Source organism: Oculina patagonica, chromosome 8 (genome assembly GCF_052425735.1).
Source record: "Oculina patagonica isolate OP01 chromosome 8, crgOcupat, whole genome shotgun sequence".
Taxonomy (NCBI): domain Eukaryota; kingdom Metazoa; phylum Cnidaria; class Anthozoa; order Scleractinia; family Oculinidae; genus Oculina; species Oculina patagonica.
Window position 1 is genome coordinate 1,793,840 of NC_135765.1, and position 23,823 is coordinate 1,817,662.

Here is a 23,823-nt window from a genome sequence, read left to right on the forward strand (position 1 = left end):
CGTACAGCGGTTTGTAGAATTGCGCATATTCAGAAGGCTTTGTTTTCGAAATTTTAAAATGGCGGGCGTAGATTCCGGTGCAAATCGTGCACAGTTTAAAGACACAAGAAAAGCTTTGTTTCGGTCCCCAGATCAAGATGAGAGTAGCAAGACACCAGGTGACGAAAAGCTCTTGCTTACCTTACAGTTTAGATCAAAATAATTATCTTTTTATTTCATCAATGCAACCGCAAGCTTAATGCAATTAAGCTGCTAAGCTGTCAATCTCGACATCTTATTTAATTATGTCAGAAACCCATAAGGGTTGAAACGTGTAACTTCCTATGATTCGCATTGTACAAAGCGTTTGCACATTCGTTTACACTAAGTACCATATTTGGGAAATCACGAAAATCACTAAGGGTAGGGTAACCCTAGCGCCTTGTAAACACGTCGATGAAAAAAAGAAGAAATGTGGGAGCGCTAGGGTAACCCTAGGTGCTAGGGTAACCCTATGTGCTAGGGTTACCCGCCTGCTTGTAAACAGGCCCTAAGTACCATATTTGGATTAAATTCACAGCGCGCGCAAGCTCGCGCTCGATGGCGTAATCTTATTTTTGAACAAGCTTGGTTAAATAGAGTTAAATTTGGTTAAATTCTCGTTTTCATCTTCATGAGGTAGTCTAAAGACCTTCACTTTGATACACTTTAATGAATTTCTTTAGTTTCTGTAAGAAATTTACGGCATTTAGGTCGAAATTCAAGCAACTTATCCCAAAACCAAAAATTATGTTGCCTGTGTCATTACGTGTATAAAGCATTCGCGTACAAATTCTTCGTGTTTCCAAATATGGTACTTAGCAAAATGAATATTCAAACGCTGTGCGCGCGCGTAACATGTTTTAACCCTTATGGGTTTCTGATTATGTACATTAATTTTTTTACAGAGGCTTTGGAGGCATTACTAAATAGAATTCAAGTGGATATTGAGGTGGATTCCAACTTGAAAAGTCTTAGGAAAGGTAGTCAATTCAGTAAACTAGTAATAATCAGAGATTAGAGGAGTGCGTTTGACCCAAGATAAGTACACAAGATAAGGCTAGCAAACGTATACCGAGTAACGCGACTGTTTATATCGTCATACAAATCATTGAAACGACCGCGCGTGCAACATAAAGCGCGTATCCAACATCATTTGAAACTATCAGTGAAACAATCTCAAATCCAACAGCGCACGAGGAAGCACAGCATTTTTTTTACTACTGTTGAAGGGAGCACTACCGAAACATTTATTTTTCAGCACAACTCACAAGGCAAACTTGAAAACGCAAACCGAAAAATCGTTAGATTGAATCAACCTCGTTCCCAGGGTCTCTCGCAAAGAAACTGTGACATCATTAATTAGCCAACCTGCCACATACCAAGATACATAGAACGGCACATAGAACGACTTTCAGTGGACAGCCACGGGACCACACGCCACCACAAGATTAGGATGCGTTGTCCTACCGTCGAACACAACAATTGAAGGGGCAAGCGCAAGAAACGCACATCGAGTTTTGGCCAAATTGAAAATTGTCACAAACAACTCCAAATTTCACACGCAAGTTCGTTTACGTGTGCTCAACACTGCCCTGTATTTAATTTTGCTGGTCTTTCCTTCGTTTTCGAAAAATAACACATGCAAAAAGACAAGGTTTTTGCTGGCGGCATATTAAGGAATTTTCTTTGACAAATGATAAACAAAGGAACCCTTTTGTTCCTTAAAACAATGAAACCAGCAAACGTTTTAAGGATCAAACTATAACTCAAACAACTCTAACCCTAAGGTTAGGGTTAATGTTCCAAGTTAGGGTTTAAGCGCTTAACCCTAAGGCAAAAGCGAACCCTGAGGCTCAGGGTTGGGGTTAGCGTTTTAAGTTAGGGTTACAAAATCAAGTTAGGGTTAGCGTTCCAAGTTAGGGTTTAAGCGCTTAACCCTAAGGTAAAAGTGAACCCCAAGGCTCAGGGTTGGGGTTAGCGTTTTAAGTTAGGGTTACAAAATCAAGTTAGGGTTAGCATTTCAAGTTAGGGTTAAGATCCGAGTCGGCCTTAACCCTAAGATCGCGCTTTTCTTGCCGTAAGCTTTCACTCCAGTTTGCTTGCGGTTAGGTTTCACTGCAGCCTGCTTGCAGTTAGCTGTTTTTTGTTGTTTGGGGCAACACTATTTTGATAAGTTTTCTCGATAAAGCGCCTGCACAACACTCAACTTCTGTGACACGCGCGCCGTTGATCCGATGTAAGGAAGGCCAAGTAAATGGCATGGCGAGCGTGCTCAGCAAAATCACATTCTGCTGGTTTTCCAATAACATCTTGCTTTTGTTTTCAGTAAACACTGTTTGCTCTCCCATCTCCTATCCTTACATTATTACATCACACAATCTAGATCTACAAGACCCTGCGCGCGTAATCAAGACAAGATTGCACGCACTTTTTGACCGATCCATACGTGCATATTTAATGAGGTAGCGAAAACAAATTTGCGATGGGAGGTAGCGCTCCGGGCACTTACAAATATCTTATAAGTCTAAAACCAGGTCACTTCTCGGCAACTTTGTCGCGGCAGCATCCAAGCGGACACTGCAAAACTCGCCTTGACAAAGTTCCCGGCAAGAAACTCTCGTTTTAGGCTTTTATTCTGCCAGGCTCAAAACTACCTTGGTTTGTGCAACGTTGTTCTGGAGCGCTAAACGGCACTGTTGTACACAACAAAGGCAGGAACATCTCTCAGTTCTTCGAGCGATGCTTTTAACTTACGGGTATTCAGACTTAATGATGTCCTTCAACCACCTGGCAGCCTCACTTACGCTAAAACTAACCAAAGGCTTTGATTTTCAGGAACAAACGGCCATTTTTTTCTCTTTCCTCTCACGTGACACCTATCAGGTGACATCTCGTCACAATGTGTTGTCCAGTCCTTTTCTTAAAGCGAATACTCAACATGGCGGCTAGAAACTAAAAGCATGGCTCTGACACGTTTTTCAACCTCCCCGGACAGTTAAATAACGCTAGAAGGAAAGATTTACATGCGATGTGTCGAAAAACTCATACTGCTGGCTGACTGTGGAGAACGTAAGCTTTGCAAAACGCCTTTGTTCTTTGCATACGTAATTTCTAAAAAACGAAGCTAGATCCAGCGAATTTGAATACAGATCAATGTTAAGCACACGTAAACGAACTTGCGTGCGAAATTTGAAGTTGTTTGTGACAATTTTCAATTTGGCCAAAACTCGATGTGCGTTTCTTGCGCTTGCCCCTTCAATTGTTTACAGCCTACCGTTATCAGCTTCATGAATTGTTTTTGCGCGCGCTGTCTTTGTGGCTCAATGTCATTGTTGACGTTGCTGTGACAAAATTAATTGCTTTCTAATGTCTAATCACATGAGATCGAGGCCAACTTGCCACATACCGTCATACATACATACATAGAACGACACATAATCACTTTCGCTTGCGCGTTCACAGGACAACCACGAGACCACAGGACACCACAAGATTAGGATGCGTTCTCCTACCGTCGAACGCAATTATAAATAAGCATTAATGCTAACAAATATTTTAAGTGCAGGAATTTTAATACTTAATTTGGTCAGAACTTAATTTATAAAAGCCTGTCATACCGCTTAATAGATAGTTGATGCATAAGAAGGATACTATACACAGTTGGATAACACTCATATATCATGGGAAGGGAGGGGGGATGGCCAACTAGCCAGAGACAGTAGTGCACATGGTAGCATTTGAGACAAGCAGTAAGGGGAATTAGGAGCGCTAACCCCAGAATTTTGACAATGACTGCAAGGCTATCAACGTTATCATTCAGATGTGAAGTAGGTGGGTGCTCTTGTACAGCACTAGTTTAAGAGTAATGTAAGAAGCTGAGTGCCTAAAAAGGGAGAGGCATGAATTTTAGCTTGTGATTCACATCTGAATACCTGCTGCAGCTCTCTTGAGTGCTGTCTTATTATCAAGCTGAGTGTTTGTTTAGTTTGTGTGGTGCATACCCAGTACTACTGACAATACACTTATTAAAATTTACAACATTTATTGAGGGAGCCACATGAACCCTTACTGGATTTTGTGCAGGTCCTCTATCCAGTCAATTTGGAATTTAGAAATGCTTGATTTGTTTAGGAGGTAGGAAAATCAGAGTATTTGGAGATGAGCCCTCAGAGCAAGGGTGAGAACTGACAACAAAGTCAACCCACATATGGTACTGCTCCGGCTGGTAGAGTGCATTTAGAAGCAAAATCTGTAGCATGCTTTTTTTTAAGATTCACATCACTAAAAAAGCTTTGGCGATGTTAAGTTTTTGTAATGTATGGTGGCCCATTAGTGCCATAGTATTTTACGCTGTATTTTAACATTTTTTCCTTTTTTATATATATTTTTTATTGTTTTATACTTATTTTTTATTTTTTTCTAATTTTTTTATTCTTTTTTTATTTTATTTATTTTATTTTTATTTTTATTTTAATATTTTATTTTACTTTACTTATCTTTTTTCATTTAATTTTTATTCATTTAATTTAATTTAATTTTTTTTTTTTCAAAAATAAAAAATAAAAAAACGGCTGTGGCCCACCAGTGCCATAGCAAAAAAAAAAAAAAATGCCATGGCCCAGGAGTGCCGTAGCCCATGATGCATTGGGAAAGAGTAGTTAAACAACATGGCGGTGCGGATAAGGAACGATACATGGAAAGAAGATGAAGAACTGACGCAGGATTAAGGGGAATACCTGAAACGGGCTGAAAAGAGATGATATTTTTAGCATAGAAAAAGCAGGTGACAGGCCAACACAGAATACTTTGTTCGTGACATTTGTACATTTGCCGTTCTGTATTGGATAATTTGGTCGGCCAATTTATTTTTGCTTCTCACTTGTTTAGAAAGGGCACTATACGCTGTCAGCTGTATTATAAGGAGGAGTTTTTAGTTGAATAAAGTCGTAAGACTGCCGCCCAGCAAACGTGCTGCGGACATAAGACTGCACGGTTTCCCGTTAGTAGATTTTGAGACCTCTGTATTAGTTTCGATTAAGAAGATGTATATTTGCATTCATATTTGCAAGGTATGGTGGAATACACAACATGCAAAAAAGTCAACAAACTTGCGTGTGGTAGCTATATAGATATACAGTAAATCTAACTTTAATCGTTTGGTGCAAGAATGTCACATAACGAACAAGGGAGGTAAAAACATAAACATCGAGCTCAAAGACTTTAATATTAAACGCTCAATCAAATTGATGCAAGAAACATAAATATATATTTCTAAACAACACATGTTTAATGTCTCTCTAAAACAAGGTCATAGCTTTTTCGAAGTAAAGCTTTGCAGTCTCTGGCTAAAACTACACAAAAGAAATGCCATCAAGTGAAAGGAAGCAACACACTGTGCAACACTATAAACAGACAAACCTGGCGTTACAAATATAGAATGCAAGTAATCAACATCCTTGTCCTCACAGAGTGAATATTTTGAGAGCTAAAAACATATCTTGTAAATATGAATGAGCCAGATACGACTTACGGGAAACCGTGCAGTCTTATGTCCACAGCACGTTTGCTGGGCGGCAGTCTTACGACTCTATTCAACTAAAAACTCCTCCTTATAATACAGCTGACAGCGTATAGTGCCCTTTCTAAACAAGTGAGAAGCAAAAATAAATTGGCCGACCAAATCCAATACAGAACGGCAAATGTACAAATGTACAAATGTCACGAACAGAGTATTCTGTGTTGGCCTGTCACCTGCTTTTTCTATGCTAAAAATGTCATCTCTTTTCAGCCCGTTTCAGGTATTCCCCTTAATCCTGCGTCAGTTCTTCATCTTCTTTCCATGAGGGCCGGAAAGGGGGTTTTCCGTGAACCGTGATCGCCTATTTTTAATTGCCGTGAATCGTGAAAGAAATAATTTATTTCCCGTGATCCGTAAACGAAAGTACTCCCGTGATTCATGAAATAACTAATTTAATTCTCGAGATTCGTGAACATGGTCTATAATTAGCTCATTTTTCGTGAAATATTCAATGCACATAGTATTCATGTCAAAAAAAACTCGAAAACGCTCGCGGAACTTGATATGTCAAGATCAAGTCTGTCAGCAAAATGCCACCTTCGTTACGCACTACCAAGACTACCAATCCTAGACATGTACTGACGTCACATGACTCGCATGAATAACTCCGTCGTGAGCTGTAGTGACGTGCGAAAGTATAAGTACGGACAGTCACGGACAGTGAGGATCAGTGAGGGAAGCGTTTTTCAAGTTTTGGAAGGTGTTGTCTATTATGTGGATCCAACAATATCTTCAAATTTTTTTTTTTTTTTTTTTTTTTTTTTTTTTTTTTTTTATTGCAACACACACAAGAAAAAAAAAAAATACATCACAAGAAAAGTAAACAATACAGCTACTTACAGACCAATTGCATACAAAACTTAAGATAAAATAACTTACACTTATTTTACACTTATCATGTAATATATACAAAGTAATACAAAGACAAATAAAGGGAAATATACGCAGGAAATAAAGTAATATGAGGGCTATGCATTAGATTAATATTTGAACATATTACAACTATGATATTTTTCTTTTTTTTTTTTTCTTTTTTTTTAGTGCAAGCAAAGTTATCTATTTTTAATTAATTACGCAATAAGATACCTGGAGAAAATTATTCAGTCGTTGTTTGAAAATGAGAGCAGTTTTCTAATTTCCATTGAATAGTGACTTTATTCACGAATTCATTGACAAAGAGTTTTTTCTCAAGACATTTAGAAGCATAGATATATTGTTTGGCCAAGATGATGAGGAAGTCTAATCTGCGCTTTATGGGACTGGAAAGCCCTTCAGACAGATGCGATATGTCATGAAGAGCAATTTGTTTATTGGATAAAATGATCGCAGTATCTTGACAGTGATTAAACCAAGATAAAATTTGTGAATAAAAGAGTGCAGAATCATTACAGTCAATAAAGGTATGTTCAATTGAGTCCGAACTAGAACAAAAAATACATTTGTCGTCGTTGGCTAGATGGTAACGTTTGAGTTCTTTCTTCGTAACAGTTATTCTATGCAAGAAACGAAAACCGAATTGACGCAGTTTGTTATCTTTAGTTGATCGGTATATTGCTTGGAACTTTTCACTCCAGTTAGTAAAATTTTCAGGAAATCTTTCCTGCCACTTTTGTACACCACTTGGAATAATAAAACTGTGACTGGTTACTAGTTGGTAATAATTTTTGCAGCGTGCTACAGCTAGGTTAATCGAGGTTTCAGTTGAGGAGATGAAAGCGGAGTTTGATGAGAGATCGCGTGAAGGTATTAAAGTTTGTGCAGCTTTCCTTTTAAGATGAGATGAGATGGCTGCAATAAGCTGGAAATAATGCATGTAATTTGTTGTAATGTTGAATTTATTACTAAACTCTTCGTAAGATAAGAAATTGCCATTAGAATTTAACACATCCTGCACAAAAACAACTCCACGTTCAAGCCATGATTTCCAAAATAAAGTAGCATTTTCTATAGTTATCGACTTGTTGTTCCAGATAATAAATTCACCGTTTGGGAAAATGTTGGTTATGTTCTTGAGTTCTTGAAAGTATTGAAGAAGTTCTCGGTAGAAGAGGGGCAGACCTTTATCTAACAGAGCCACATTATAATTGCATTTGAGGAGAAGCGGGAGGCCACCATAATTTCGGAAGTAGTAGTTCGGTATTGCCTTCCATTTATCACAAGAATTTCCTAGGAGCCTACCAATCCAGGCCAGGCGCAGAGATTTAACTAACATATTGAAGTTGACGAAGTTAATTCCCCCTTCTACAACTGGTTGGTACATTACAAGTCTTTTTATTTTGTCCTTCCTATTTTTCCACAGAAAAGCGAAAAGATTCTCCTGAACGGTTTTAATGACCGCTTCTGGAACAGTCAGCATAGATGCTGCATACACCAACTGTGACACACCTAAAGCTTTCGCCAGCAAAGATTTGCCATAAATTGTGAGATCTCTTGAGAGCCATAAATTTAATTTCATTTTCATTTTATTCACCTTTGAATAAAAGTTTTCTTCGATACATTTGTTTGTGTTATAGGATAAGTGGACTCCAAGAATTTTAATCGGTTCGTTTGTGGCTTTAAAATCAAGTATCTTCTGGTTGCTGTCTTTCATAGAGCCTATCCACATTGCTTTCGTTTTTTTCTTGTTTAATTTCAGTCCTGAAATAGTTCCAAAACAATCCAGAATATTTAAGTATGGTTTAAGAGATGTAGCATTTTTTGTTATTAAAGTAGTATCGTCGGCAAACTGTGAAATCTTAACCTCCTGTTCGTCTGGAAGAGAGATACCTTTGCAGTTTGGGTCTTGGCGTATTTTTAAAGCTAGCAGTTCAACCGCAAGGATAAAGAGAAACGGACTCAAAGGGCAGCCTTGGCGGACCCCTCTTGATATATTGAAATAATTCGTTAAAAAGCCTCCGTTTATGATTGCACTTTGTACACCATTGTAAAGGATTGAGATCCATCTGGTAACATTTGGGCCAAAATTAAACACTTTCAAAGTTTTAGCAACAAAATCCCATTCAAGGCTATCAAAAGCTTTTTCAAAGTCTATAAAGAGGAGCAGACCAGCGGTCCTTTTCGCATCTAAATGCTCCATTAAATCGCTTAAAAGTCTTATGTTTTGACCTATATACCTTCCCTTGACAAAGCCGGTTTGATCGGAGTTAACAACAATATCTTCAAATGCATTTAATGCGTTCGTTGGCAGCAAAGAGCGTGTGTGTATTCCTTTATTGGGAAAGCACTGCTCGTTGCAAGCGTTTGTAATCTTGTAAGGCACGTGGTAGAACATACAGGCCTCAGGGAGGAAGCTGAAAAACGAAGCCCCGGGCCCAGCATTGATATAAAACTATGCCGCTTAAAAAAAGACCAGATGGTAACACGGCCGACAGGCTCTGACCTTTAGCCGCATGATAAACGGGATGATGCTTCTTCTGACGTTTCCGATTATTCGAAACAAGTGCAAGAATATGACACAGATTCTGATGTAAGTGAACACCTGAGCGATGATGAAGATGTACTGGTCTTTCTCCGTGGCATACAGACAAGAAGAGGTCGAATGGTCAGAGCTGTCCGACCACAGATGTGAACAGTTTATTGTGTAGTCTTTGTCATTGCCTTACGAGACCTATGAAACTACTGGCAAAGACATTGTTCTTGCACATACGCCCTACACTAAAGAATTGCAAGTAGCGAAGTGTAACCAGTACTGTTTGTGTAGACTACGGCATTGAGTTGTGAATTGTTGTAAATTTAGTATTTTAGAGCGTGAAAAACAATTATTTCATGTGTATGCAATAATATAAAATGGTCGACACGTCAGTTTTGTAGTACTATCCTGGATATGGGTGAAAAATAAAATCAAACGCTGATTTATGCGTGATTCGTGAAAAGTCTGTTTTAATTTCCGTGAACCGTGAATTTTCGATTTTAATTGCCGTGCACCGGGCACGACACCCCCCCTTTCCGACCCTCTTCCATGTATCGTTCCTTATCCGCACCGCCATGTTGTTTAACTACTCCTTCCCAGTGCATCATGCGCTATGGCACTCCTGGGCCATGGCATTTTTTTTTTTTTTCTTTTTTTTTGCTATGGCACTGGTGTGCCACAGCCGTTTTTTATTTTTATTTTTTTGAAAAAAAATAAATAAATAAAATAAAATGAATAAAAATTAAATGAAAAAAGATAAGTAAAGTAAAATAAAATATTAAAATAAAAACAAAAATAAAATAAAATAAAAAAGAATAAAAAAATTAGAAAAAATAAAAAATAAGTATAAAACAATAAAAAATATATATAAAAAAAAGGAAAAAAATGTTAAAATACAGCGTAAAATACTATGGCACTAATGGGCCACCATAGTAATGTCATAACTTTTAAAATAATGTAAATTTCAACAAATCCATGCTACCATTTTTGCATTGGAATGTTGTCTGCATGTTGGCTTTTGTTTCATGGGAGAAAGATGTAAGTTGTGAGAGTTTTAAGGACTTTTGTGTTCTGGACACGACTTTCTAAATACAGTGATGACTATCAAAAGTGAAGGCAACCTCCAATAGAACAAGCATGGCCAAAAACTAAACCCAGGAATAAGGCAGGATGCTAAGCAGGGCTCGACAAAAACTAGAATTACAGCTTGCCCATGGGGCAAGTAACTCTCACATTGTGCTTGCCCGGACACTTTTCCCCCTTGCCCAGGTTCTTAACCTTATTAATAATTCATGACCCCCAACCCCCCCCCCCAAAAAAAAAAAACAAAACAAAAAAAATATATAAAAATAAAAAAAAATATATATATATATATATATATATATGTGTTTAAAAAAAAAAAAATAAAAAAAAAAATAAAAATAAAAAATATATGTGTTAAAAAAAAAAAAAAAAAATATATATATATATATATATATATATGTGTTTAAAGTGGTCATGCACTTAGCTTCATATCTCAAAGAGATAGCTAGTTTTTTTAGAGAGACCCTGGGAACGAGGTTGCTAGTTTACAGGCATGCCACTGAAACAGAGGAAACAAATAATTTACAAATGAAAATAACAAGGTTAAAAATCCCAACTGGCAGGAGGCAGACCAGTTGGCTATATACAAAGCGTGGTCGAGGATTTGAGCTTGGGACAACCGAGAAACAAATCCAGCTAGTGGCAAGGGCAGGCCTCGAACCGGTGACCTCCGGATTACAACACCAGCGCCCTAAACCACTCGGCCACGCTTGCCTCCTTCAAAGAACAACAAAAAAAAAAACAGAACAAAAACAAAAACAAAAAACAAACTAAAGAAAATCTGAAACTGGGTTGGGCCTTTAGTTTGACATTTTTGGCTTCAAAGTTACGAACTTGTCAGGGAGAATCTTACCACAGACACCATCCATGACGGATACATAACGTACGGATCAACAGTTTTTGGGGTTTGCAATGCATTATAGGGCGATTTTTAAACATCAGCGAAACATGGCAGTTTGAAGCCCATTGCCCAATTTCATAACGTGAGGGACTGGGGCGAATCCGGACATTTACGGACAACGTGAAAACAATATGGCGGCCGAGTCGACGGCAACATCTGATCATTCCACAAAGAAAAATAGCTGGCACTGGAGCTGTAGCTCCAGTTTTTGCAAAAATTCATGGCGAACTGAAGGAATGACATATTACACTCTTACCTGGCTCGAGAAGGCAACGAAGAACGCAAGGGACGCATACTTGCATGTAATTGGCAAGTCAAAGGTCAATTGGAAGAGAGAGGTGATCTGCTGTGCTCATTGGAGCAATGGACAGCGCCTGTCACTTGATGATCTACCTGATGTTAAACATACTTTTAAGGATGACACATTAGCTATCAACTGGCATTGGAATTGTGCTGCAGCACTATGTACTAATTCATGGCGTACTCCTGGAATTCATTATTATAAACTCTGTGAAATTGCAAGGGATAAAGAGCTAAAGTGTGCTTATGAAAAGGTTCTTAAAAACAAGAACGTAAACTGGAAGAGAAATGTTATTTGCTCAGAGCACTGGTCCAAAGGAAAACGACTGTCGATTCAAGATATACCTGACAGATCGACCTCTAGCTCGTACATTCAAAAGAAAACCTCTTTTATAACACCCCCGCGAAAAATCGAGTCGGCTAAACGTTGCCTTAAATATGAGGGAGACTCAGGAGTTTGTAAAGCACCAAGAAGGGAGATCAAAAGGTCAGTATACAGTGATCCAAAGGATGAAATTATTAAGTCAATTTCCAACGAGAATTCAACACTGAAAGCTCAGCTATTAGAAGTGCAGAGAAAGCTACAAGAGAAGGAAGGAGAATTATCTAAGCTAACTGAAGAAGTTGCCACCCTGAAAAATGAACAAACCGAGTATCAAAGACAACTGCAGATGTTTCAAGCAGAGTATGAGAGAACAAGATTTACATATGAGCATGTGATCAAGAGGGGACAATGTTTCTATATGACTGGCCTTACTGAAGGTGAATTTGATTGTTTGTTTGAGTGCTTGGAACCATTTGTAAGTGCACTTGTCTATCCAGACTGCAAATCATCTGAGAGGAGCAAGTGTAGAAAGATGGATAAGAGAACTGAACTTATGTGTTTCTTGACAATTTCACGCCATGCACTTCATCTTGGTGTAATGGGCTGGATGACTAATACAAGTATTTCTACCCAATCCAGAATATTTGTTGCCTGGTCAGTATTTCTAGTAGCTGTTTTTGAAAGCATTGACCTCACTCCTTTGCCAGGAGAATTAGCAGCATTCCTACCAAAGGACTTCAATGATGCTGGCTTTGGAGACACATCATGCATGGGTGATTGTACAGAGACCCAGATTGCCGCTTCGGAAAACTTTGATGTGAACAATATTACATTTAGTCAATACAAAAACCATACAACCGGCAAGACCTCAGTCTGGATTACCCCCCATGGATCACTTCTTCAGTGCAGTGACACATATCCTGGCACTATTTCAGATTCTGATATAACTGAACAGTCTGGAGTTCTTGATATGTTAGAGAAAGGCACCATAGTACTAACTGACAAGGGGTTTGGAATAACTGAATTATGCCTCGCTAAAGGCCTTCATCATAACCGACCTCCTCTTAAATACAATCCTCAGTATGATGAAACTGAAATTAGCAAAAACTTTGACATTGCCACTCTCAGGATTTATAATGAAAACTATATTGGACGGATGCGAGACTGGGCAATAATTAATGCATGCTGGCCTTCTAATAGAATTGATCTTCTTGGCTATGTTCATAAGGTTCTAGCCCACATTGTAAACATTTTCAAGAAACCCATTGGCCCAAAGGAATCTGAGGAGGAATGCAAGGCATCAAATTCTGTTGGTGGTTCTACTACTCCAGTATTTTTTATATAATTTCCCTAACATATTGTCAAAGTAGATTGATCAGGTGTATCTTGAATCAATGTTGTGCTCAGAGTAAATAGCATTCATTTTTGTTTTCATGAATTCTGAAGGCTGACTTTTTTGCAATTTAAGCATTAATCTTATTGTGGCCTTTTAAGGATAATATGAAAACTGTAAAATAAAAAATTTTGTCAAGTTGTTGTCAAATTCCTTCAATATTTAGTTCATATTTAATAATTATTGTACTAAGTAACACAGGGATAAGCACCAGCATGATAAACCACCTGGCTTGCACACAGACTTCAAGTTTTAATGTACATCTATAAATTAAGCCTTCTGAATCTACACGAAAGCCACTTTTTTTACATCCTTTGCCAGAACATTTATCCACGATCTGAGGTAGCGTAACCTTTCAAAAGTTGCAATGCTTCCTAAAAGCTCCTCTCCTAATTTACATAAGTGGGGATGTTCATCATAGTGCCATTCAACAAAAACTTCATTGTGTAGAATGTGGTCAGTAATGTCCTTTATGACATTAATTAGCAGGTCATTTCTTGCAATGTAGAAAAAATTGGAGACATCTTTCTCTGGTAGGTATGACTGCAGGAATGTTATTTGACCACCAGTACAACTCATCTGGAAGTTTGTTTGAACTACATGGGAGCCAGTAACTTTTTCCAATGGTGCTGTAGAGTTCTCAGCTCTGGTTTTTACTTCAACTGAAAATGTCTGTGTGATGCCATCAGGGCTAGCACCATAATTAGCATCTGTTGGATGCTTGAAAAATCCACAGTTTAAAATGGGGATGCCTGTTTTAGAACAAATAATAAGGTATTAATTTCAATACAAGGCTTTTTCTTAAGGTTTTGTTTGGTTAGTGTTTTTAGTTTCATTTTAACCAGCAAGTTTAATTTCACTGTAAATTAATTGTATAACAAAGTAATTCCTTGATTCTGGATAATTTAATACCTGAAACTTTGCTGAAGCTGTCTAAAGCTGCCCTTTCATAGGTTTTGCCCCTCTCAAAGTTCTTAAATTTCTTAGGTTTATGCAAGCTCTCATCCAGCTTGTTATGAATACAAAACCATGAGCTGTCAAACTCTTTATGTCCACATAGTCCCAGTAATGCTGGTATCTTGCTGGCAGTGATAATGCCTATACGATTGTTGAACCACTCTTTTGAGCCTTGTATGACATCAACATAATTACTTCCACAAAGCTTAACACTTTCACATTCTGGTATCTTGACTGTTATCAACTCTTCAGTTGAGTGGGAGATTAAATTTAGTAACTCTTTAGTCTTTTCTTCTGAAAAGACACTTTCACTACTATGGGCTCCAAAAGATGTGCTTGGCTGAGAGACAGATTCTTTTCCCTTGGCTGGATCCAGTACTGAGTGCCAGACATCTTCAGCCTTGTCAGCAAATCGTGGTGCAAGGATGGTGTCATCATAGGTCACAGTATGTTTGGCATAGTCATGCTCATGGTTTATTAGCCTACGCAAGTAAGCATTTTGGTAAGATAGATGAAAATACAATCCGGATTGTATTTTGTATTTCGTTAAGGTCTTGAAGAAATGGTTTGAAACATTAACACTAGTTTCATTTAGTCTATTTTCTACTTTGCTGCTTATTTTAGAGACATCTCTTGACAACCAGTCACTTTTGTCTACATTTGAGCCGTCCCCTTGCCGCATCTGAAGTTTCTTTTTTGTTCTCTCATGCATTACAGTTTTTCTAGCTGAGCGTGCATTTCTGAAGTATTTTAGACGAATGTGTGATGCAGTCTTTACCTTTGCACTATCCTTCTTTCTTGTGTTTGGGTGGTGCCAAGTCTGAAGTTTCTGAGTACAAGTCAAGGCCAGCAACAACTTTTTATAACGTGTAAAATGCTTTAACTGAAGAAGAACTAGTATAGCGTGACAGCAAAGGCCACAGTTCCCTACTGCACATTCACAGTATGCCTTTTCAGGGGTGTTACCATTAAATTTTACAGTTACTGTGCGTGTGACTTCGGTCGTGAAACTCTTCAATACGCTTGCTTTTATAAATACCTCAGTGTCTCCTCTTTTCAAAACCTTAATAGATTTCATTCTTCTTGACTGGAACATTCGTAGAGCCTTCCTGTACTGTCCCTTTTTACCCTGTCTCTTGGCAGACTGATACGCGTCTATGTTTTCTTGTTTGATTTTCGGGAATAAAGCTGTATCAAACTTCCATCCTGCTGTTGGTGGAGGCACATTTTCTCTTGAAAGAGATGTCCTAAATTTATACTGTTTGGTGATCTGACTTACTCTTTTATCGAACAAGTTTTCGTCCTTCAGGGGTGCCAATCGTTCGATGAGTTCTCCTTTTGTACCTGATGTCTTAAGTTGAAGTTTGCTGCAATAACTACTCAATTCTTCACAATCCAGATGCTCTACTCGTCCTTTCAATAGCTTTTCTTTCACTAACTCAAATGATATTACATGTTTTGATGTTGGTTTCTTAGAAGAGCTTTTCGAACTCTTCTGATCTTTAGAAACTGGCAGGCCAAACAAAGCCGCCATATTGTTTTCACGTTGTCCGTAAATGTCCGGATTCGCCCCAGTCCCTCACGTTATGAAATTGGGCAATATTTCTTGGAATGATAGCAACAACAACCAGGGAAATTGTGACACTATTTGTTTTGAGTGGCTGATTCTATTGAAAATAAGAACCAAAAATGAAGGTGGCTTGCAAACGGTGAATTTATCACTGTCCTGAAGCCTTGTTCAAAGTAGCCTGCATGTTTATTTATAGTAAGCTTCCTTTAGTTTTTGTAAAGTTCATTTATAACCTTTGATTAACCTGTACTGCTTTGTTTCAAAATCGTTGTTTTAGAAATTAAGTTAATTGATGGTTTGCCTGGGCCCTTGCCCGTCGGGCAAGTGAGCATGAAAAGTCACTTGCCCGACAAGAAAATCTACTTGTCCCGGACGACCGGACGGGGGTTTTGGTGAGCCCTGCTAAGGTAGCCCAAGATATGATGTTTAAAAGTCATCCACAGTAACCATTATGTAGTAAAGGATCTCCCTCCTTAACTTGAGAGTCTGTTTTATTTCAGAGATCCATGAGCAGACCCTGACCAAGTTGAGACAGGAATTAACTCAACTCAGCCAGGATGAATGGAAGTACAAACCAATTGATCAGATCATTGGGTTTTGAACATTATTGATGCACAAATGGCCATGAGGTGGTTCAAATTATTATTACCAAGCCAAGGGAGTACACAACAGCTCAAGGTGGAAGCCAATTGAACCATAGCTGACAAGAAATCTCAATTCTCCAGCTCCAGGCAATGATGTGGTTTTGCATTTAATACCAGCACGACTGTCAATCTAAGAAGCTGAAATTTCAAGGTTTTTGGTTTTCAAGAATTTTGAGACGATTATTGTAAATTAAGGAACTACATTTATTTTTAACTCTCTTCTTGGTGTTTGGAAATGTGATGAAACTCTCATGTTTTATATATTACATCTGAAACTTGTAATTTATTGGATTGCAGCTCAACTTTCTTATGTTCTTTAGTTCCATCATCATCGTGGTCGTCGTCTTCATCACTTATCATCACTGCTGCCAACATAGATTTCAAGTAGTCTCTATTTCTCTCTTAATTCTCATCTGAGCTCAGGATACTCCCAGCTTTGCCACTGGGTGTTTGTAATTCAGTCTGTTTTCACATTTGCTTTACAATATTTTCCGAAAAATAGACTGCTTGCAGCCTGGAATCACTACCATGATCAGCGCTTATTAGTTTCTGGTGTAATTAAAGAGCCAACCAATTAAGTGCTACCGACTGGAATTTTCGAGAAAAAAATTTCAAAACTCAGAATTCGCATTTCTTCATATTCAGTCAAAAGAAACCCTTTGGTGAACTATTTACGAAAATGACATTTAAAATTTTCAAAGGGTTTTTATATTTGAGAAAATCGGCAAAAGGTTAAAAGGCCGTTTTCGCGTCCCCGCCGCCATAAAATTTTGTCGAATTTTTGTGGGTATTCAAAACACTCGTACGGAAAGAAGGTTGAACGTATGAAATTTATCTTTGGCAGGTATGCGGGGCATCCAATATAATACACAGAAACCTAAAAATATTGCAAAACGATGCAGTTAAACAGACCTTTTTTAAAGCCCGAAAATTGGTATTTTGAGCATTTTGGAAAACACTTGAAACAAAGGTAACTTTGGTGGCAAAAATCGTGTCCTGGTACATCGAAATTTTGAAAAAAATACAAATCGGCGTCAAGTACTATTATGGTACTGTAACATATAAAAAATCCAGCCCGGGCAATTGAAAAACCACCCGTTGAGAGAAGTAAACGCATAGTGAATATTTCATGTATTGACTACAAAAATTGTCACGGTCACGCAACACTAGTAAACACATTTCGATCTGATTTATTCAATGTGTTTTAGTTTTGCTCACTTTGGCTACAGTTTATGCTCGAAAAAGTCTACCTATCTTATGTGTAATTTACTGTTTTGTATTCATATAAAAATTAATTTTAGAGGATGGGATAATTGATCTGACCGCAAAAATACAAAGGTCAAGTTTCGTGTCATATTTACCGACTTTGCCGCTCACACTGTGTAACTCGCACTGTGAAAGAAATAAAACAATTCAAAGCGAAATGTCTTCACAAAGTAGTCTCGAAGCGTGTCATATTTTATTCTGGTGGTTCTGTTTCATTAAATTACTAACTATTTAACACTGGTAAAAGTTATTTTTAGTTCCGGCTGTATCGATTATGTAAAGTTTTTCGAATACCTTGGTCTGTGTGTCAACAACATGAATTTTGCAAATACAGTATGTGTTCATAAACAAGATGATGATCTTATCGACAAGCGTATCTATAGGAGAACATCGAAAAATGAAGTAACTGTGTTCAACTGCTTGTATATTTTCCTTTTAAGAGTGCGGGTCCTCGACTTGATATTATACGCCAGAACTGATACATTTACATGTTTACCAAGAACTGCAAGAACTGGAATTAGATGTCTGTCTGAATGTCTGTTGATTTCCTGTTTAACAATAACAATAAAAAAAAAAAAACACTCTTGGCTATAAAGCAAAAGATACTATACCACCACCAGCAGCTTACCATACATGTCCAAACATAACAAGTAACGATTCTCGGCTGGTTGAGCAAATACCAAACACATTCGAAAAGGCGAACTCCACAGCCGTTGTCAGCCGTCGTCACGCTCTCCCCTTCGCTCCACTGTTCCCAAGCTGTCTGCCTTTCTCCCGTTTGCAATTTTTACACAGGTTCTCTGACTTTTTACCGCATTCACAACCAATCTCGACTCACTCTTTGTACCTCCAGACTCTTAAAATCAAATTCCATCCTTTGGATAGCGGGGAAAGGGAAGGTTTTATACGGGTGCTGGGTGGGGGAAGGGGGGGGGGGTAGGGGGTCAAGGTTTATTTTGTCATTGATCTTATTGTCCCACAAAGTGACTGACCAGACTACCAGAATTGCAGAAGTAATCGTTACCTTAAGGTTGCTATTTTTAGCGGCTACTTATTTAAGCCATTTTTCTGAGCAAGATTTAGTGACTATTTAATTTAGCGATTTCAGAATTTGTTTTTTTAGGCCAGGCCCTTGTGTGGGAAATGGTCTAGGCAAACTCTCTTTCGAAGAAAAAACTGTGGCAGCTACAATTCTTTTGCAATGAACTTGGACTAGCTGTTCCTGTTCCACAAGTGAAGAAAAGGGCTCTTAATGTGGTCCTGTTGCAAGAACTTGTCCAGGAATGTAGTTGCATGAATGCGGGACCAAGTTAAAATGCTCTGTGTTCTGTTGCGTCTGCAACTATTAAAAACAGTGGCGGATCAAGGGGAGAAGCCATTGGGCCCTGGTCCCTATTATTTTTAGGCTAAACCGAGGCCCACGGGACCAAGAAAAATCATCTTCAAGAGCTAATTTCAGGTAAGGATGATTGGGGGCCCCACCTACCTAAAGGTCTGGATCCGCCACTGTTTAGTACACATAAGCTAGCTCCTAATAAATTGTCCAATACTAAGTGTCGTCGTACTAGCCGTGCATTTAAAATTACTGTTTTATACACCTCGAGTGACTTCTAGTACACGCATCTCCAAGCTACGTGAGATCCGACAAAGAATTGTGCCAAAGTCTTCCTAACGTTGTGTGGCCCTCTGCATTTAATCGTCCCACATATCCTAAAATAAGGCAAGGGGCAAACCTTCAAATACTGAGAAGTGGAGACAGGAAATGATTTCCGACCAATTTTTTTCTGCAAGGTTGGTCCTTTTCTTCTCTCTACTACAAGGTTTTTTGTCGCTGTTGTTGTTGTTTTTTTAAAGTTAAACCTCTCTTCCTGAATTCCTGACCACCTCAGTATCTGAGGGCTGAGGGCCAACCCTTAGCTAGTTCCCAGGCTGCTGTCAGTACAACATACCTCAAGGGTGCAATTTTTAACGGCTTCTAATTTTAGTGATTTGAGCGAGCAGCACTAAAATCGCTAAATTTAAAAGTACTCGCTAAAATTAGTCTTCGTGAAATTTAATACTCGTTAAATTTTAGTACCTCCCTCCCCCCTCCCCAAAAGAAAATAAATTAATCATAGTCGACATCAAAAATTCTTTTAAGAAATGGATATCGAAACTTTGTTCTTTCTGACAATGCCGTCTAGTGATTCTGTTCTTTTACTGAACATTTATTTCCATCTTAGCTATTACTTTATGAAATACTGGTTTACACTGGGTATCTTTTTTTCTAGGGCCTGCTGTTTTTTTTTTAAAAAAATCTGAAAATCGCTAAATTACATTGTCGCTAAATCTTGCTAAAAAAAATCGCTAAAATTACTACCATCTTAAACCTTAAGGTAACTGATTACACCAGGTAATCTGGTCAGTCACTTCGTGGGACAATAAGATCAATGACAAAATAAACCTTGACCCCCTACCCCCACCCCCACCCCCCCCCCCACCCAACACCCGCATAAAACCTTCCCTTTCCCCGCTATCCAAAGGATGGAATTTGATTTTAAGAGTCTGGAGGTACAAAGAGTGAGTCGAGATTGGTTGTGAATGCGGTAAAAAGTCAGAGAACCTGTGTAAAAATTGCAAACGGGAGAAAGGCAGACAGCTTGGGAACAGTGGAGCGAAGGGGAGAGCGTGACGACGGCTGACAACGGCTGTGGAGATCGCCTTTTCGAATGTGTTTGGTATTTGCTCAACCAGCCGAGAATCGTTACTTGTTATGTTTGGACATGTATGGTAAGCTGCTGCTGGTGGTATAGTATCTTTTGCTTTATAGCCAAGACTGTTTTTTTATTGTTATTGTTAAACAGGAAATCAACAGACATTCAGACAGACATCTAATTCCAGTTCTTGCAGTTCTTGGTAAACATGTACATGTATCAGTTCTGGCGTATAATATCAAGTCGAGGACCCGCACTCTTAAAAGGAAAATATACAAGCAGTTGAACACAGTTACTTCATTTTTCGATGTTCTCCTATAGATACGCTTGTCGATAAGATCATCATCTTGTTTATGAACACATACTGTATTTGCAAATTCATGTTGTTGACACACAGACTGAGGTATTCGAAAAACTTTACAGAATCGATACAGCCGGAACTAAAAATAACTTTTACCAGTGTTAAATAGTTAGTAATTTAATGAAACAGAACCACCAGAATAAAATATGACACGCTTCGAGACTACTTTGTGAAGACATTTCGCTTTGAATTGTTTTATTTCTTTCACAGTGCGAGTTACACAGTGTGAGCGGCAAAGTCGGTAAATATGACACGAAACTTGACCTTTGTATTTTTGCGGTCAGATCAATTATCCCATCCTCTAAAATTAATTTTTATATGAATACAAAACAGTAAATTACACATAAGATAGGTAGACTTTTTCGAGCATAAACTGTAGCCAAAGTGAGCAAAACTAAAACACATTGAATAAATCAGATCGAAATGTGTTTACTAGTGTTGCGTGACCGTGACAATTTTTGTAGTCAATACATGAAATATTCACTATGCGTTTACTTCTCTCAACGGGTGGTTTTTCAATTGCCCGGGCTGGATTTTTTATATGTTACAGTACCATAATAGTACTTGACGCCGATCTATTTTTTATTCCAAATTTCGATGTACCAGGACACGATTTTTGCCACCAAAGTTACCCTTGTTTCAAGTGTTTACCAAAGTGCTCAAAATACCAATTTTCGGGCTTTAAAAAAGATCTGTTTAATTGCATCGTTTTGCAATATTTTTAGGTTTCTGTGTAGTATATTGGATGCCCCGCATACCTGCCAAAGATAAATTCCATACGTTCAACCTTCTTTCCGTACGAGTGTTTTGAATACCCACAAACATTCGACAAAATTTTATGGCGGCGGGGACGCAAAAACGGCCTTTTAACCTTTTGCCGATTTTCTCAAATATAAAAACCCTTTGAAAATTTTAAATGTCATTTTCGTAAATAGTTCACCAAAGGGTTTCTTTTGACTGAATATGAAGAAATGCGAATTAGGAGTTTTGAAATTTTTTTCTCGAAAATTCCAGTCGGTAGCACTTAAGACCCAGTTAGCTTTACACTGAAAACTAATTTCAGGTGTAAGGTGTCATTCCTCAGAAAAAATACTAACAGTTCATTTACCTATTAAGTATCCTCAGCAGAGCTGAGTAAAAATGTGAATTATTTTGTATCACATGCCATAAACTTGGACCCATTACCAGCTGCTGTTCGAGAAACGAGCATGCACTCCTCCTGTCATCTCTTCTCAGGGAGGAACTGTAGTGTTCAATTGACATCTGGGACTTCTGTAGTGCAGGACACTGTGGTCACATGTCTTGCAAAGGAGTATTTGGTGTCTCGAGAGAGCGGCAATCGAGCCTAGCTGTGAACTGACACTGGTGCTATAAAATGTTTTTTGACTGATGGAGGCTACTATTGACCTTCATAATTCAGGCATGCATACATGTATAATGAAAAAATTCCAACAAACAATTCTTCAGAATAACACCATTTAGGGGAACAATAATGGCACAGTGGCGAGAGCGCTCGCCTCCCACCCATGTGACCCGGGTTTGATTCCCAGACCTGACGTCACGTGGGTCGAGTTTGTTGTTGGTTCTTGTCCTTGCTCCAAGGATTTTTCACTGGGTTCTCCAGTTTTTCCTCCCTCCTGGAAAAAACATTTCCAAATTCTAATTCAACCTACTGGTAGATAGAGGATGTGCATGAAAACCAGCTATAGCTGATCTGGCTTCCTCTCTAAATATAGCATTTTTAAAAAAAAAAAAAAATGGCGCAACCAACGAGGAAGCTGGTCAGATGGACAATTAAAAACCAAACCATGCTATGCTTTTTGAGTATGTTAATTTATTTTTTTAGCTATGATTTGTTGTTATTTAAAGGTTGGAGATAACAACTAATCACAAATTACATTGTAACACATTTCCCCCAAGTTTTACTCAAGAAAATGTCTCCCTAATAAACCTTATAAATATTTATTGTGCAGTTCCAAAAAATATCCATAACCCCCAATGGGGGGTCTTAAAAGCCAAAATTTTTAAAGGAACTGTACGGGCTTGACTGGAATTTCCAGAGGGGTGGAGGGATTCAAACCAAAAAACCTTTCATGGGAGGGGTATAGTTATTTTTTCGAACAACACATTACATATTCGGATAGACTTAAACTATAAATACTAGAATTATATCTATTAACCTACATTAATTATTATTATTTAGCACTAGCTATACAAAATAATTTATTTTTAAGAGGTTGTGTACAAATTACATTAATTATTAATGTAATCTCTACACAACCGCTTAAAAATAAATTTTCAGTTGTGTTTACTATCTACAGTATTACATCTAGTCAGATTTATGTCCCACAGAATTTAATGTTTAAGTAATATCTTTCTTTGCATGTAACATGAGAAGACAAAAATCAACTTGTAAATACAGGACAAAAGAAAAGAAATTATAATAATTACTGAACAAATGTATGCACAACTTGATATGCTTGCCTTCTCTTTACATTATCGAGTTATGAAAAAACAGTGATGAAGGCTACTTTAGAAACAAAAAACAAATAAGTTTTAATGAGTAGAACAGTGACTGCATTGCATGTGCGTTATCAATCTTGGTACATCAGTCACCCTCTGCTAAACAACAACCTGAAATGACCAAACTGTGCACTTTTTGGAAAATGTGAATAATGACAGTGAAAACATTTCTATAAATTGGAATTGAATGCTGTCTTTTCACATTCATCTAAAGATCATTGTTACAATTCTGACAGTGATAGACGAGGGCCTATAATTATACTCTGGCAATTTAAGCCAATTTTGTGTTGGTTTGGGGGGTACATTCGTATTGATCTGGCAGTTTAAAGTCAGAAGGTTTTGCGGTTTCGGCCTTCAGGTGAAAGCAAAACAGTTTGCGGTCTAGGAAGAGCAGAATATGGCGGTTTGCAGAATGTACCCTAATAGAAAGACCCTAATAGAAAATTCGAATGGATAGACGGATTCACAAAGTAATTACCAGGTAATATCATCTTCTAAATGTTTGTCATGGTTGTGTATACTCCCTATTATTTACAGTTGGAGTCCTGAGCATGATTCTGAGAAAGATTACATATTTTACATCACAATAAGCCTACAAGGGCCGCCTACAAGCAATAATTATATGAATACAAAAGGACTAGGCAAATGAGGATAATGATACTTGAACTTGCCCCCACCACTATCAACATTGATAGTCAGCGATTGCCTCTTCAAACCTTGGCTTCTCATGCTAGCTTGGAAAAGCTGAGAATGTTGATTGGGAGGGGGAGGGCACTGTTTGCAACCTACCTAACTGTAT

General features: G+C 38.0%; 1 protein-coding gene across 1 annotated transcript; it reads left to right on the plus strand.

Moving 5' to 3' along the window:
• The first annotated feature begins 26 nt into the window (after positions 1–26).
• Positions 27–16,472, plus strand: LOC144662045 (uncharacterized). Its single transcript, XM_078522778.1, has 3 exons — positions 27–158; positions 927–1,001; positions 16,038–16,472. The coding sequence occupies exons 1-3, from the start codon at positions 59–61 to the stop codon at positions 16,136–16,138; spliced, it is 276 nt and encodes a 91-aa protein (XP_078378904.1). The 5' UTR covers positions 27–58; the 3' UTR covers positions 16,139–16,472.
• Positions 16,473–23,823: the final 7,351 nt, after the last annotated feature.